The sequence below is a fragment of the Pelodiscus sinensis genome, chromosome 3 (genome assembly GCF_049634645.1).
Source record: "Pelodiscus sinensis isolate JC-2024 chromosome 3, ASM4963464v1, whole genome shotgun sequence".
Lineage (NCBI taxonomy): Eukaryota > Metazoa > Chordata > Testudines > Trionychidae > Pelodiscus > Pelodiscus sinensis.
Genome location: NC_134713.1, coordinates 192,811,545 through 192,827,287, shown reverse-complemented (window position 1 = coordinate 192,827,287; position 15,743 = coordinate 192,811,545). Strand labels below are relative to the sequence as shown.

Here is a 15,743-nt window from a genome sequence, read left to right as displayed (position 1 = left end):
TAAAAAGCAGAACGTGTTTCATGTTCCTGCTTCCCTCATTCTTCTCTCGTCCTACCCAGGGGCCCCGTCCCAAGTAGTTCTGACCCAGTCATGTGCAGAATTGAAAGAGCCTGGAGAATCTACATAGCTAGTGTGTGCTGTGAGCAGGTTCATGCTTATCAGCTATTATATGGCGTGGGTCAGATTGGAGCCTGGGAATGGGCTGGAATGGCTACTCAGCTACCACCCACCAGCAGCCTATAAATCACTGCTTTGAGAGCTCCCAAGACCAATTCACAGCCTGTGAGAGACACACAGGGAGGGAGAAACTATTGGAGCTCAGACAAAAACCTCCTTTGAAGAGCCTGTGAATTGATTTCCTGGGGGTGGTGGCTCTGATCCCACAGCAATGAAAACAGGTCCCAAGTAGCCCCTTATTGCCTCTCCATACAGTGACCCTGTAGACTCCATCTGTCATGGGCTTGGTTTTACCTTCCCGACGTAGAATCACAGAATCATAGAGCTGGAAGAAACCTCAGGAGGTCATCAAGTCCAGCCCCCTGCTCTAGGCAGGACCAATCTCAGCTGGGAGCTGGCGTCCCGACCTGCCCTCTGACTGCCCAGGGCTCCTCCTGCCCCAGCACAGTACACTACTGGCCTGGAGGAGCCACTCTGCAGTTTGCAACAGGCACTGGGACTCAGGAGCACATGCCTAGGAACCCTACAGTCCACCCAGGCAATGTAAAAAGGCCCAGTTCTTCCACCTACCGCTAATGTGGCAGCAGTCAGGGGACCCTGGTCCTTTTAAAACACTCAGGCCCCTGTGCAATTGCCCCCTTCATCCATTCCTGCCCCTAGTCGGCAGGCATGGGGTTTGCACATGGGCTCCCAAAGCCATTTCTGAGAGTGGTGCATGAGACAGGAACTGAAACAAACCACCAGCACAACACTGCAACAAACTATACACAAAATGTGGTGAGAAAAGTAAACAAACTGAAAAGAGAATATATTTTCTATGTTCTTTCAATTGCAATAACCTTCAGTACCAACTTTTCAAAGTGAAATGTGATTTTCAATTCAATTATGTCCCTTTAAATGCCACAAAAAGTACAAGCAAAACATTACATTTATAACCACGCTAAGATAAAGTATTGTAAAGTTCTGTAAAATACATACTTATAGCCTGTTTCAAATAAGCATTGGTTTTGTTCACTGCTAGAGCTGTGTAGTACTTACCTCCCATTCGCTCCATTATGGCACCCAGAACCAAGCCCGCACAAGTTTCCATCACAATCATTTTATTGCCAGCTCGGATATTTCCCAAAGTCAACATTTGAGCTAGAGTATCATACCTCAAATGGCTAGAAAAAAAATGTTTCTTTTACTTTCAGTGCCAAACAGCTTTGTCTAGACTTCAAAGTGTGGTGCATCAGCCCAGAAAGCTGTCAACCAGCAAGAGGCAGGCTGGATATGAATTGTTCAGAAATTATATCAATAGCATTGAGAATCAGAGTGCAGCAGAATACAACATAGTCTGTTAATCAAGATGCACCGAGAACAAAGCAAACATGCAATTAGAAGCAGTGAAGCATTTAGCATTAAAAAGAGTGTTCAGTGGTGGTATTAAAGGGTAGGAGATGAAATGGTGAACACACCAATCTAAATGTGCACCAGCCAGAGCACAAATTCTTTCACGTTACTGTACAATTCTGTAAGAACATGAAGTGTCTTTAAAAGCAATTTTATTCCCAATAATGCATGTGGTAGTTATTTTCAATTCTCTCTCTCTCTCTGATGCAGAAACACTTAGAGGCCCCAAACATTAATCAAGACCCCATTGTGCTAGGTGGTGTATATATGTAAAGGAGAAAGTTAAATGGAGCCCCAAAGAACTTACAATATGACAAGAGCTAACAGATGGATAAAATAAATGAAGGAGAGAAGAGCAGGAAAGGAAAAATAAAAGTTAAGCAATCATGACTAACATAATAATCAGCAGTCTCATCAATAGTCTCAGTATCTTATGGCTGCTTTATGATTAAATAACAATGAGCAAGTCTAGGCTGGGAGAAAAAACCCACTATACTGTGTACCAGTAGGTAATTGTTGATTTATGTATTTAAATTATGTCAACCATGACTTGGTTTGTTTTCAACTCCAAATGCATTTTCAAAATTTGTGAGGTTTCTAGAAAGTAATCATCATTTAAATTTTTTTGGAATAAAACATTTTTTAAATTTTACTTTTTCCTTCTTTATTTTCTGCTAAGTGGTAACATTTCTTGGTCGCTGACCCACAATAGAGAGACAGGATCCAGATTCAGCAAAAAGCAGGAACTGGCAGCTCAACAGAATGTGCTCAGCAGCAACTGAGGGGATTTATGTGATGAGGTAACTACAATTGGTCTTATACAGATGTTTTACTTTTCTTACCCAGTCCAAAGGAATAATAGTTCACATCTTCTCCCTCTATTTTTCATTATTTAGAAATTTTGTATTAACAGGAAAAATGTATAATTCATTGTTATTAATTCATAACTTTAAAAAATCATGTGTCCATTTATAGTTAAAAAGAAATCAAAATTTTTTAAAAGGAGTAACTTACTTTATTTTCCCAGGTTCCCTTGCATAGTACATTGTTGAAAGAATGCGGGTAGATGGCTTTACAATTGTAATAACAGCTTCATATCTAAGTAAAAGCATAATTATATTCTTAAAGATCAGCAAGTCAGAGAACCACTAACCCTCCATGTTTTGTAAATGTAACTTACTTTTTCTTCTTCTTCTTTATGTACTTATCTTGTGCAAATTCTGTTTTGCCACGAAATGTTGTACTGTTCTCTATTAATTGTTGAACTATTTCCTTAAGGAAAGGAGATTAAATATTTGTATAGAAACCAATTATCTCCCACTTATTTCACATACATTTTAAGAAGCATTAACAAAAGAAACATTTCTCACTCACTAAAGATTTATGTATGCAGTCCCCATTACCATGAAAATTCCATTCTTGTTAAATTCCTGCTATGTAATTGCAAATGGGAATTTAAAAAAAAAAAAAAAAAGCCTCACAGCATAAGACATTATTTCCAGAAACAGGGCCAACTTAAAACATATACTGTGAAAATGTTGCTCTGTGGGGCAGGCACTGTCTTTTCAGAGTATGGTTATAGAATACCAAGCAAAAGGAAGCACTGATCCTGACAGGGGCTACTGCAATATATATGGCAATCTATTACTGTTAACATTACCACCTATGATGGTTGTAATTAAAATAGAGGCTCACAATATTTTCAGTGTGTTACTTTAGGAAATTGACAACACTGTATATTATCAATATCATTGTTTTCCCAATAAGAGTCAGTTTCCTCTGTATGAGTCTCATTCAGAGTAAAAACTATTTTTAAAATAGGAAAATATAAAAACTAATTTTTTTTTCCTAAGTTAACCTGCCGATTTGTGTATCTCAGGGGCCTGGATAATACTCAAAACTACTTTTAATTTATTTACTAAGTTTCAAATTAACAGTGTCCCTTGAATGAATTTTGGAGGATAGAGCTGACAGGAGAAGGCTTAATTTAGAGTTTGGGCAATATGTTTTTACATGTTTTCTGAAGCAACAACAGAACTGAATTATAATTCTAAGTAACACATACGTACTATAGAATGACATATGTATGTGAATGGTTAACTGGTAAGAAGGTTATGGTTAACTACCTTCCCGAGACTGCCATGGATGGGAGGGTGGGGTGAGGGAAAAGGGATTACTGCCTGGCAGAAGCAGCCTCCACCCACCTCTGTTTAACTGGTTAAACAATGTTTAACCAGTTAACTAATTAAATGGGATTTTATATCCTTAATTTATACTAAAAAAATTCTACTGAAGAAAATGTTGGAAACTTGCTACCTATAAATATTTAAACATCTAAAGACATAATACAGAAGAAAATAAAGCCTGCACAAAACAAGCCTGTTCTGACAAAAATTGGACTTTCCAATAACTAAATCTATAATTCTGTGAAACAGGAAGCAGTTTTCTTCTGTTGTACATGACAATTTATGCCACTCTACCACCAGCACCACCTATAATGAAGTGGTTGGACTTTCAGAAGATCTCTGCCCTGTATTGGGCATCTAAACTAAGTGGCCAGTTTTTCCAGGTCTACTCAGGAGCTTCCACTGAGAAAAATGCCAGACAGCAAAATGAAGCATCAGTTCAGAAGCAGCTGAGTTCTTCTGAAAATCTGGTCCTAACTGCACTTGCTGGTAAGTGTTCAAAATCTGGTCCCCTCAAGGAATAAGCCTTTCTATCTTTAATTTAGAAGAGATTATGAAAACTTGACATAAGAAAATGCAGCTCAGAAATATTAATGTACTTTCTACCACTTCAACTGCAATTTCATGAAGGAACACTATCTTTGGAAGCTAACATCACAACTGAAAAAAGTCTATAGCTAGATTTCAGAAAACACAGTTATGTCAAAATAGCATACGTATTTGGATAAATTGTATTAACAACATAGCATACGTATGGTACAGAGATATTGTTGATACACAGGGAAGCAATTATCCAATGAGATAGCTTTCATCTGTGATAGAAAACAACAGAAGTTATCAAAGCTCTGAAACGGATTAGGTCATTCCTTTGGAATGGATAGATACCAATAAATGCGTAAAAAATACGTCAGTCCCTGTCTGTTAAGAGGCAGGCAAACGAGCAATGTAAGAGGTGTTCTGAATAACTGCCAACAGGAACATACAACTGGACCTTGCACAAGGAGAACATAAGAGATCCCCCAAATCCTACTACAAAGGAAACATTGGAAATTTGAAAGTTTTAAATAATGAAAGATGTGTCTACACTGTAATTAAACACCCATGGCCGCCTCTTGTCAACTGACTCAAGCTTGCAGAGTTGTTTAGTTGCAGTGTAGATGTTTGGATTTGGGCTGGAGCCCTGTGGAAGGCGCCAGACCAAAGTTTCAGCTCAAGCTTGAATATCGATATTCACAAGACCACATCAGCAGACTCGGGCCAACTGTCAGTATTTAACTGCAGTATAGACATATGCAAAACATACAAGCAAAACACAACAAGGAGTCCTATGGTATTTTAAAGTCTAACTTTATTAGGGCATAAGCTTTCGTGGGCTGCAGCTAATTTAGTTAGATGCATGAAGTGAAAGATTTAGGATACATCTACACTGCATTTTTAGTCTTCAAAGTTCCACAGCACTCTTTATTGTTTTTGCTGAAACAGATGAACATGGCTACCTGTCTGAAAAATGTCCAGAGGAGAGGTCATTTATTAAACACTTTAAAATTCCTCCATCTGTTGCTATCAGAGTATGAAATTGGGTATTCCTTCTTCAATAAAGCAAAATCAACATCTTGAGAATGTTTAATTTTAACACTTAGCTATGCAGATACATAAAGAAACAAATTTATCAACAAAGTGTGCTTTCTAGGTATGACTTAGAAGTGTGTGATACTATATTCACATTAACATTTATATCTCTAACTTTTTCTTGGACCTCTAAGTTATATCTCATTGCATGAGCTTTAATATTTATATATATGTACTGTGAAAATATTGCATTATGTCTCTAACATTTAAATTGAGTTCAAAATTGAAAATACTGTGCTCTTAAATAAATTCTGACATTCTGCTTTCCCCCCCATTTCTTCTAATGCCATGACAATTCTGAATGTCATAAAAGTTCATAAATGTACAACTGTCAACTTAAATGAAAGACTTTCCAGAAAACACTGTCTTTGTAGAATATTTTTTAAAGTACATAGAAAGTGACATACAGAAGGCCATAGAAAAAAGTCTATGTTTCTATTAAAATTAAAAAATTGTCCCAATTCATAAACACATAAATAAAACCATCAGGGTAGCATGGAAATGACACCAAAGATGTATTGTTACCTGTCCTTTAATACCCTTGTCCTTCAAAGCCTGTATGTCATCATGAGTCAGTTTTTGAGACTTTCCATCGTCAACTATGTTACGATTATCCGTACCTGCTTCTTTTGTTTCTAAAGAAAAAGGATAGAGATTTGTAAAATATTCTAGCTCTAAATATTTATTACAGTAGACTTCCGATAATCCGGAACCTATGGGACCTAGGTGGTGCCGGATTATCAGATATGCCGGACTATCAGGAGGTACTATAAACTGGTTTTATATATATACTGTATACATTATATACTGTATATAAAGTGTTCTTAACCCTTTTTATTGTACATACTGTATACAGTATACTGTAATGTTTTAGTTTTTTTAAGTCTTTTTTACCCTTTTTGCTCAGTTCAGCTGTTGCTGCTGTTACCTTGTGACTCATTTTTTGCCAAAGCTCACTCACTAGGCTCTTGCCATTTTGATGCCGGACTATCAGGAGTGCCAGACTATTGGATGCCGGACTATTGGAGTTTTACTGTACTGGAGAAATGTATGATTTTAATTTAACAGAAAGATGTTATCCAAAGATGAAATCCACATGGTTGGTGACTTTACAGAGTTTCTTAAGCAATCAAAATATATATAAAACAAATGTCTTCACCCACAATAAGGATCAAATTCTCTCATAATAATGTTAAAAAAATGTTCTCTCTTCATTGAACTATTGAAACATTAGCATAGCAGGTGTTCATCTTGCAACAGTCAAAATATGGCTACCGAAAGTTTATAAAATTTTCAATGGAAAAATAATCATTCTCTCTCTGATCTCAATAAAGAAACCATTTACTGGGCAACAGTCTTACATAAGAACAGCTTACACTGGGTCAGACCAAATGTCCATTTAGCCCAGTATCCTGTCTTCTAACAGTGGCCAAAGCCAGATGCCACAGAGGGAGTCAACAGAAACAGGTAATAAAGTGATCACTCCCCGGTCATCCATTTCCAAGCCTTAACATGCAGAACCTAGGGACATCATTACTATCCATTCTGGCTAATAAGTGTTAATGGATCTAAAATCATGGACATTATGAGTCTTTCTTGAACGCTGTTAAAGTCCTGATCTTCACAACATCCTCTGGCAAGGAGTTCCACTGGTTGACTGTGCACTGTGTGAAGAAAAACTTTCTTTTGTTTGTTTTAAACCTGCTGCCTAGTAATTTCGTTTAGCGACCCCTAGTTTTTGTGTTATGGGAAAAAGTAAATAACTTTTCCTTATTCACTTGCTCCACATTGGTCATGATTTTATAAACCTCTATCATATGCCTCCTTAGTCTCCTCTTTTCTAAGATGACAAGTCCCAGTCTTTTTAATCTCTCTTTATATGGCACCTATTCCAAATCTCTAAGCATTTTTGTTGCCCTTTACTGAATCTTTTCCAATTCCAATGTATCTTTTTTGAGATGAGGCAACCACATCTCTACGCAGTATTCAAGATGTGTGCATACCATGGATTTATACAGAAGCAGTAAAATATTTACTGTCTTATTCTTTATCCCTTTTTTAAATTTCTTTCTGTTTGCTTTTTTGACTGCTGCTGCACACTAAGTACATATTTTCAGAGAGCTATCCACAATGACCTCGAGATATCTTTTGAGTAGATATAACTAAATTAATTCCCATCATTTTGTATGTGTAGTTGGGATTATTTTTTCCAATGTGCATTACTTTACATTTATCAGCATTAAATTTCATTTGGAAACTAGGTGCTTTGCCATTTTGTTGCCCATCACAAGACCATCAAATACCTGTAGTTGTTTCTTCCATCTTTTTCTTTGGCTGAAGGCTCCCACCAGTAGATACTTCAAATGTTGTTCCATAAATATGTCCAATGGCATTATCCAGATAGAACCACTGCTTTTCGAAAATAACTTTTCTGAAAGAATTTTTAAAACTAAATTAATAAAGTAAATATTTCAGTACCTATTTACCTAAGAGACTGGGAGATATGGTGTTAAAACTTAATTACAATTAAATATAGCACTAAGATTCAAGTTCAATGCCCTATAAGGTTAGTAATAAATATTTGCTATAACCACAATCCATACATCAATATTAGCATAAAACTGAGTAAAAGAGCTGCAAAGTTAAAGGACAAAAGAAATTGAGATTAATACATTTGTGAACTGAAAAAATAGATACTTTTTTTAAAGTAATGATTGCCAGTGTAACAGCAGGATACAGACAGTCCTTGACTTTATGACATTTGACCTGTGACAAACGCACTTATGTTTCTGAACTGACACTCTGAATCGACTTACAATGTTGGTTTTGACTTTATGATGCTCAGTTCCGCAATGGAGTGGATTGCAGTTCCAAGTTATGACATTTTGACTTACGACTCAATTTTCAGGAACCAAATGTGTCATAAAACCAAGTACTGCCGGTATATCTTGGATTAGATTTTGGAAGAATTTAGTTCAAAATGTCAGGATGAAAATGGAAGAATACAGCAAAAATAGGATAAGTTTTGGCCTGTCACTCAGAAAGATGAGTGAAGATTTAAAAATGCATAAATCCTGCAGATATTTAGCAAAGACTTGAAGAGAAGGTCTAAGAAACAGGTAACTGATGGAAAGTAGTGATGGAAACAGGTACCCAGTTACCTGGCCCCTGGCATGCTGTGGGCGGGGGGGCTGCTCCAGCCTGGCTGGGCCCAGCGCAGTAGGCAGGGCTGGAAGCCCCATGAAGCTGGCAGCTGAGCCCTGCAGTTAACCATGTAACCAATAAATCTTTATCGGTTACACGGTTCATATTTTTATATATTTTTTACAACCCTAATTGAAGGGACTAGTTTTCCCAACACTCAATTAAGTGCAAATTGTCATCTTTCTACTCATAATATAGTGTTAAGGAAAGCTTGCCTTTTGGTTTAAGTACTCCCGGAGGTCCTCCATCCTGCAAGCTGATCAGCTGTGAATGGATCTCTAAGCAGAACACAGCCTCATTGATTCATTTAGCAATGTACCTAGCAGTTTCTATGCCACACAGGTTGGTATCCAGATTGTCTCTTACAATGCTAATGAAATACAAACAGGACTAAATTTTCAAATCGGAAAACCAAGGCAAAGAAAAGTTAAATTTCTGCCATTTTAAGACTCCTTTGCTTGGAATTTGTAATTCACAAAGATTTTTAAGTTTGCAAAGATTATTGTAATTCCAAATGCAATCAAACGTTTAAATCAACCATACAAAAATAAAAAATGTACTGTCCAAATACAAAATTTGTGTGTGCATTCATCTTAATATCATCAGTGAAAAACATGCTATTTTACTTGCTTACCTAAAATATTCTCTTACCCCTGGGCAAAAGGCAAACTGAATTTTGCAAAATTAAATATTACAAAGGCTACGATTTAACAAAAAATGGGCAAGTGTAAATGTGCGTTCTCATACTTCATGGTGATGCATTCATACGAAGAATATCTACACAGAATTCATAAGCCTGAAGTTAAGACTTTTCATGAAATTGCTGACTCATCAGTTTGGTAAGTAAAATAACAATCTTAATGCAGAAGTCATTTAATTTCCTGTAGCAATATTGATTCTTCTGCTATCTTGTGATTTTATCTATAATTTGGGTTAGGAGTAGAGAAGAGTCTTCTGAAAATTGAATGTAAAAATGCCTATGCCTTTTTGGACTTATGCTATTTAATTAGGGCTGTCAAACAATTAAAAACCTTAATCATGATTAATCGCGCTGTTAAACAGTAAGACTCCAGCTGCCCCCAGGCTCTGTGTTGCGCTGCCCCTTTGAAACGTCGTGGCAGCGTTTCAAAGGGGCAGTGCTGCATGGAGTCCGGGGTCAGCTGGGGACTCCCTGGTTCCTCTTTGCACTGTCCCTTTGAAATGCCTCAGCAGCATTTCAAAGGGGGCAACGCCATGGAAATGCCTGTGATTAACATACATAAAAAAAAAAAATCATGCATTAATTCTGCCCTGTGTTAATTGCAGATGTTACCACACATTGACAGCCCTAATTTTAATAACAGCACTGTGAAATAGTAAGAAATATTTTAGAGTTCATGTTAATTGGCAGCTTTTGAAAAACACATGTCCACAGTCATCTCTTGGAGTGTCAAGTGCTGAAGACACATACAGAAGTTGTTTGGACACCTATTCTAGTGGGTGGCATTTTCCACTGTTTCACATCCTCCACAAGGAAAAGGTAGGAGTCCTTTCTCCAAAGCATCTTCAACAAAAGAGCGGGATCTGTATACTCCACAGAAGAAACAGCTAGCTTTCTCCCCCCAACCTGAAAAGCAGTGACAGCACTGAAGCAGTCTCTTTCCACAATCAGGAAAATATTCTAAATTTCTAGTTAGTATGGTTATAAACTAGCTTTCCTGGTATGAACCGACTCCGTACCAATGCTGCCTCTACAGATTCAACACAGACGTACCAGTTCATCCTTACTCTGATGCTAATCCTGAGGTATCTCCATCAAACTGGTATTTCTTTGCTGTGCAAATGCAATACTCTTCAATATAAAATACAGTTTATCCTTCTCATAGTGATTATTTCAGATTCTCTGTAAGCAATTCACCTCTGTTCTTCATCCACTTTGCATAGATGTACCAGCATAAAGTGAACACAAAGTACCTTAATATCTCCTTATATCTGACCATTTTTCTTACAACCAAAAGATACCTTTCCCCTGATACAGAAGGCAAGCTTAGGGTCGGGTGGAATCCTACATTCTGGTCATCACAAGAGTACAGAGGTGCAATTAAATTGTAAATTAGTTAGTGCTGTCCCTGAGACTACTCTACTGTAGCAGGAAACAAAGCAGACCCTGACAGCCACAGGTTTGTGGCAGTTCATTGCCTCCTTGTTCTTGGTTCCTGCATCAGGATTAGCATCAGAGTAAGGATGAACTGGTACGTCTGTGTTGAATCTGTAGAGGCAGCATTGGTACAGAGTCAATTCATACCAGGAAAGCTAATTTATAACCGTACTAACTAGAAATTAACAAAAATAAAAATCATGATTCTTACCCAGTAAAGATTGCTACTCAGTCTTCGCAAGTGGATTTTCAAAGCCCTGCATTGTGGCATGAAAATTCTACTCTTAATGAAATAACACTATACTAAGTATAAACAACAAGGAGTCTGGTGGCACTTTAAAGACTAACAAATTTATTAGCATATTAGAGCATAAATGTTTGTGAGCTACAACTCACTTCCTCAGATGTTGGAGAGAAAAAAAAGGAAGATAGAGAGATGATTATGTTTTTAGTAATTCTAAAAAATTCAATACTAATTTATTCCAACACTTTTGTCTAAGAATTTAAGAGTGATATGCAGACTCTCTTAGCAAGACAGCAATACAGGGAGGACAAGAAAGTAAGTAGCACATCTGCAGATATGAGAGATGGGGGATATAGACTCCAGGAGTCCTGCCCACCAGTCTTACTATTTTAATCAGTTATTCACATTAACAGAGAAGGCAAACAGTATTACACAAAATCTTTTTGCTAGATGTTGTTTTTCTCTTTTCTGTCAAAATGATTATATGTACAAGAACAGTTTTCAAACATTTTCATATAGTGGGCCAATTCTGAAAAAGCAAGCCTGACTTGAAAAATGACCAGAGCTTGAAAAAAAACAAACAAAAAAAACCAGACTTTCCAGTAGTGATCAATAAAAACTTCTACACACTTAAAACTTTGTTTCTAGAGTTTATGGTTCAAAGGATAACATTCTAAATGTAACTATAAACTAATGCAGCGACGTACTGCTAAATCTGCAGTCTGCTCCAGAGGCTTTGTAACTATTCATAGCTTTACCAAGAAGCTGCAGAGCAAATACAACAAAGTAATGTCCTGTGGGCTTCTGAAAAATAAAGAGAATCACTTACAAACAATCTCTTAATGACTAAAATGCAGGACAATGTAGCACTTTAAAGACTAACAAGATGGTTTATTAGATGATGAGCTTTCGTGGGCCAGACCCACTTCCTCAGATCAAATAGTGGAAGAAAGTAGTCACAACCATATATACTTTCTTCCACTATTTGATCTGAGGAAGTGGGTCTGGCCCACGAAAGCTCATCATCTAATAAACCATCTTGTTAGTCTTTAAAGTGCTACATTGTCCTGCATTTTGCTTCAACTACCCCAGACTAACACGGCTACATTTCTATCACTATTCTTAATGACTACTAACTGTCAGTTTTCACCAAGAAGCTTGGTGGCAACTTGATGAATGCCAATGAAAATTAAGTAGGTTTAGAAGTTAAAATAAGAAAAGAACAAGTTACACATTTCTTAGAAAGAAATCAGATGTCTTCAAGTCACCAAGGTCCGATCAAATGCATCCTAGACTACTCAACGAGCTGATTGAGCAGCTATATGGCTAATGGCTCAGCTCTTTGGAAAGTCATGGAAGTCAGGAAGAGAGAAAATACAGTGCCCATCTATAAAAAGGGAAGTGAGGACAACTACAGACCAGTCAGCTTAACTTCTGTCAGAAAAGATAAAAAAGCAAATATTTAAGGAATCTATCTGCAAACATCTGCAAGATAAGAAGTTGGTAAGTAACAGTCATCATGGATTTGTCAAGAACAAATCATGTCAAATCATCCCGATAGCTTTCTTTGATAGAATAATAAGCCTTGTGGATAAGGGGGATGTGGTAGACGTAGTAAATCTAGACCAGTGGTCCCCAACCTTTTGGGGCTGCCGTGCACCTGGGGCCGCTGCTGCCGCCCACATACCCAGCGCAGCTCATTCGGTAGGCACACATAAATGCTGCGTTGGATACCACTGATCCAGACTTTAGTAAAGCATTTGATACACATTCTTGCATGACCTTCTTATCAATAAACTAGGGCAATTCGATATAGATGGGACTACTATAAGGTGGGTGCATAACTAGTTGGATGACTGCTCTAAGAGAGCAGTTAACAATGGTTCACCGTCATGCTGGAAGGGCATAATGTGGGATTCTGCAGGGATCAGTTTTGGGACTGGTTCTGTTTGGTATATCAATAACTTATGATGATGACAGAGAATACAAAGTTTGTCGATGATATGAATTTTGGAGAGATTGCAAGTGCTTTAGAGGATAGGGTCATAATTAAAAAGCATCTGGACAAACAGGTAAAATGGTCTCAAGTAAACAAGATGAAATTTAAGAAGGACAAATGCAAAGTATTCCTCTTAGGGGGGGAACAATAAGTTTCACACATACAGAATGGGAAATGACTGCCCAGGAAGGAGTATTGCAGAAAGGCATCTAGGGGTCATAGTGGACCACAAGCTAAATATGAGTGAACAAAGTAACACTGCTGCAAAAAAGGGAAACATCATTTTGGGATGCATTAACAGGAGTATTGTAAGCAAGACATGAGAAGTAAGTCTTCCCCTCTACTCTGTGCTGATTAGGTCTCAACTGGAGTACTGTGATGCCCAGAACTGGACACATTTCAGAAAAAAAAATGGAGAAACTGGAGAAGGTCCAGAGAAGAACAACAAAAATGACAAAAGGTCTAAAAAACATGACCTAGGAGGGAAAACTGAAAGAACTGGGTATGTTTAATTTGGAAAAGAGAAGACTGAGAAGGGACATGATAGCAGCTTTCAAGTACCTAAAAAGGTGTTACAAGTAGCAGGGAGAAAAAATGTTCACCTTGGCCTCTGAGGATAGGACAAGCAGCAATGGCTTAAATTGCAGCAAGGAAGATTTGAGCTGGCTTTTAGGAAAGACTTCCTAACTGCCAGGGTAGCTAAGCAGTGGAATCAATTTCCTAGAGAGGGTGTGGAATCTCTATACTGGAGGTATTTAAGAGAAGGTCAGACAAACATATGTCAGGGATGATCTAGAAAATACAGTGCCCTGCCGTGAGAGCAGGGAACTGGACTTGATGATCTCTCAAGGTCCCTTCCAGTTCTAGTATTCCATGATTGTATACATTACTATGTTATTTTTTGACAAACTGCAAACAAAGGCATGTACTAGGGATGTAGACGACTAGTCGACTCCCCGATAAGCATTTGCTTACCCGGTAGCGGAGAGGTGACTCGACTAGTCACTCTCTCCACTCTATCACTCTGACTCTATCAGAGAGGCGCAGCAAGGGAAGGGAGCAGGAGCCAGTGCTGGGGGGAACCATCTTAAAAGCCAGTTCCCCCCAGCACAATCTCCATGGAAAGTAGAGGAGCAGCAGGGAAATGGCACAAGCGGGGACTGAAGAGGTCCCGTTTGCTCCGTCTGACTGCTGTGCCTCTCCCTTTGAAGTGTAGCAAGAGCAGAACCCGAGGTGAGCGGAACCCGAGGTGAGCAGCAACTGCTTGAGTGTCTGCTGCTCTTCTGCCTTTTAAATGTAGTACGACCTGCGACGGCACTTACTACATTTAAATGGCAGAGGCAGGTATAGCAAGCACTCCATCCCACCCCTTATTGACTAAGTACAGCCTCTCTCCGACTTACGAACCGGTTACGGACCAAGCAATTGGTCGTAACTCGGTTTGTTCATAAGTCGGACCCCATAGTTACACGCGACCGCGCGGTTCGTAAGCGCGGATTGCGTTCGTAACTCGGGGTCCGCCATTTATGACAGTTATGGTCGTAACTGTGAATGGTCATAAGTCGACTGTTTGCAACTTGGGGACCGGCTGTGGTCAATGGAAATTCTTATTTCAATGGATTAACTGAAATTTAACATCCCTAGCATGTACTGGGAGAGAGGCATCCTAAACTGAGACTGGGATACTGGTAAAATAGCAAACAATTTCTTCACCCTACCAGCAAAGCCGAGATACTAAGACAGAGAAAGGTTGAGTAGCTGACCCCCTTCCCTACCTCGTAACTCCCCAGACACACACCTTTGCTACAGCCAGAAGTGTCTATGACACCACTGGGGACAGAGAGAGTGAGCCTTTCTCTCCTTTGCAACAATCAAATATGAGCATGCAAAATATTTCAAAGTTTGACAGGGGAGTGATTATGTGAGGATTCCCTGTTGTGTTCCCTCCCTCTGGGGCATCTGGCATTGGCCACTGTCAGCAGACAGGACACTGGGCTAGATGGACCGTTGGTCTGACCCAGTATGGCCGTCCTTGTGTTCTTACAGTGATCAGTCAGGCAGCTGAATATCGACACAAGGACACAGACCCCCAAACCAGGGGAAACTGTTTCCGAGTATCATAGAATCATAGAACTGGAAGAGACCTCAGAAGGTCATCAAGACCAGCCCCCTGCTCTAGGCAGGACCAATCCCAACTAAATCAAAGGGGGCCCAGTTTAATAGCACAGCCTTAGAACCATAGAGCTGGAAGAGACCTCAGAAGGTCATCAAGTCCAGCCCCCTGCCCAAGGCAGGACCAATCCCAACTAGATCAACCCGGCCAGGGCTTTGTCAAGCCGAGACTCAAACACCTCTAGAGATGGAGACTCCACTACTTCCGTAGGTAACCCATTCCAGTGTTTCACCACCCTCCTAGTGAAATAGTTTTTCCTAATATCCAACCTGGACCTCTCCCACCACAACTTGAGACCATTGCTCCTTGTTCTGCCATCTGTCACTACTGAGAACAGCCTCTCTCCATCCTCTTTGGAACCCCCCTTCAGGAAGTTGAAGGCTGCTAGCAAATCCCCCCTCACTCTTTGCTTCTGCAGACTAAACAGACCCAAGTCCCTCAGCCTCTCCTCGTAGGTCATATGCTCCAGCCCCCTAATCATTTTGGTTGCCCTCCGCTGGACCCTCTCCAATGCGTCCACATCCTTTTTGTGGTGGGGGGCCCAGAACTGGACACAATACTCCAGATGTGGCCTCACCAATGCCGAATAAAGGGGAATAATG

The 15,743-nt window shown here is 39.1% G+C and overlaps 1 protein-coding gene across 3 annotated transcripts in view; it reads right to left on the bottom strand.

Annotated features, from left to right (window-relative positions):
• The window catches only part of TRMT6 (tRNA methyltransferase 6 non-catalytic subunit), a 30,260-nt gene that overhangs the window by 13,772 nt on the left and 745 nt on the right, over nt 1-15,743 (bottom strand). Inside the window, exons 2-7 of one of the 3 annotated variants that reach the window (XM_014580027.3) lie at nt 11,677-11,773; nt 7,688-7,815; nt 5,910-6,019; nt 2,750-2,841; nt 2,584-2,667; nt 1,216-1,340 (exon numbers count right to left, since the gene is read on the bottom strand). In XM_014580027.3, the coding sequence (XP_014435513.2) occupies nt 1,216-1,340; nt 2,584-2,667; nt 2,750-2,841; nt 5,910-6,019; nt 7,688-7,706 (430 nt within the window). In that variant the 5' untranslated portion in view covers nt 7,707-7,815; nt 11,677-11,773. Of the gene's footprint in view, nt 1-1,215; nt 1,341-2,583; nt 2,668-2,749; nt 2,842-5,909; nt 6,020-7,687; nt 7,816-8,803; nt 9,692-11,676; nt 11,774-15,743 lie in introns of those variants that run through there. The other 2 variants (XM_025177971.2, XM_006136001.4) reach the window with 2 other exon arrangements.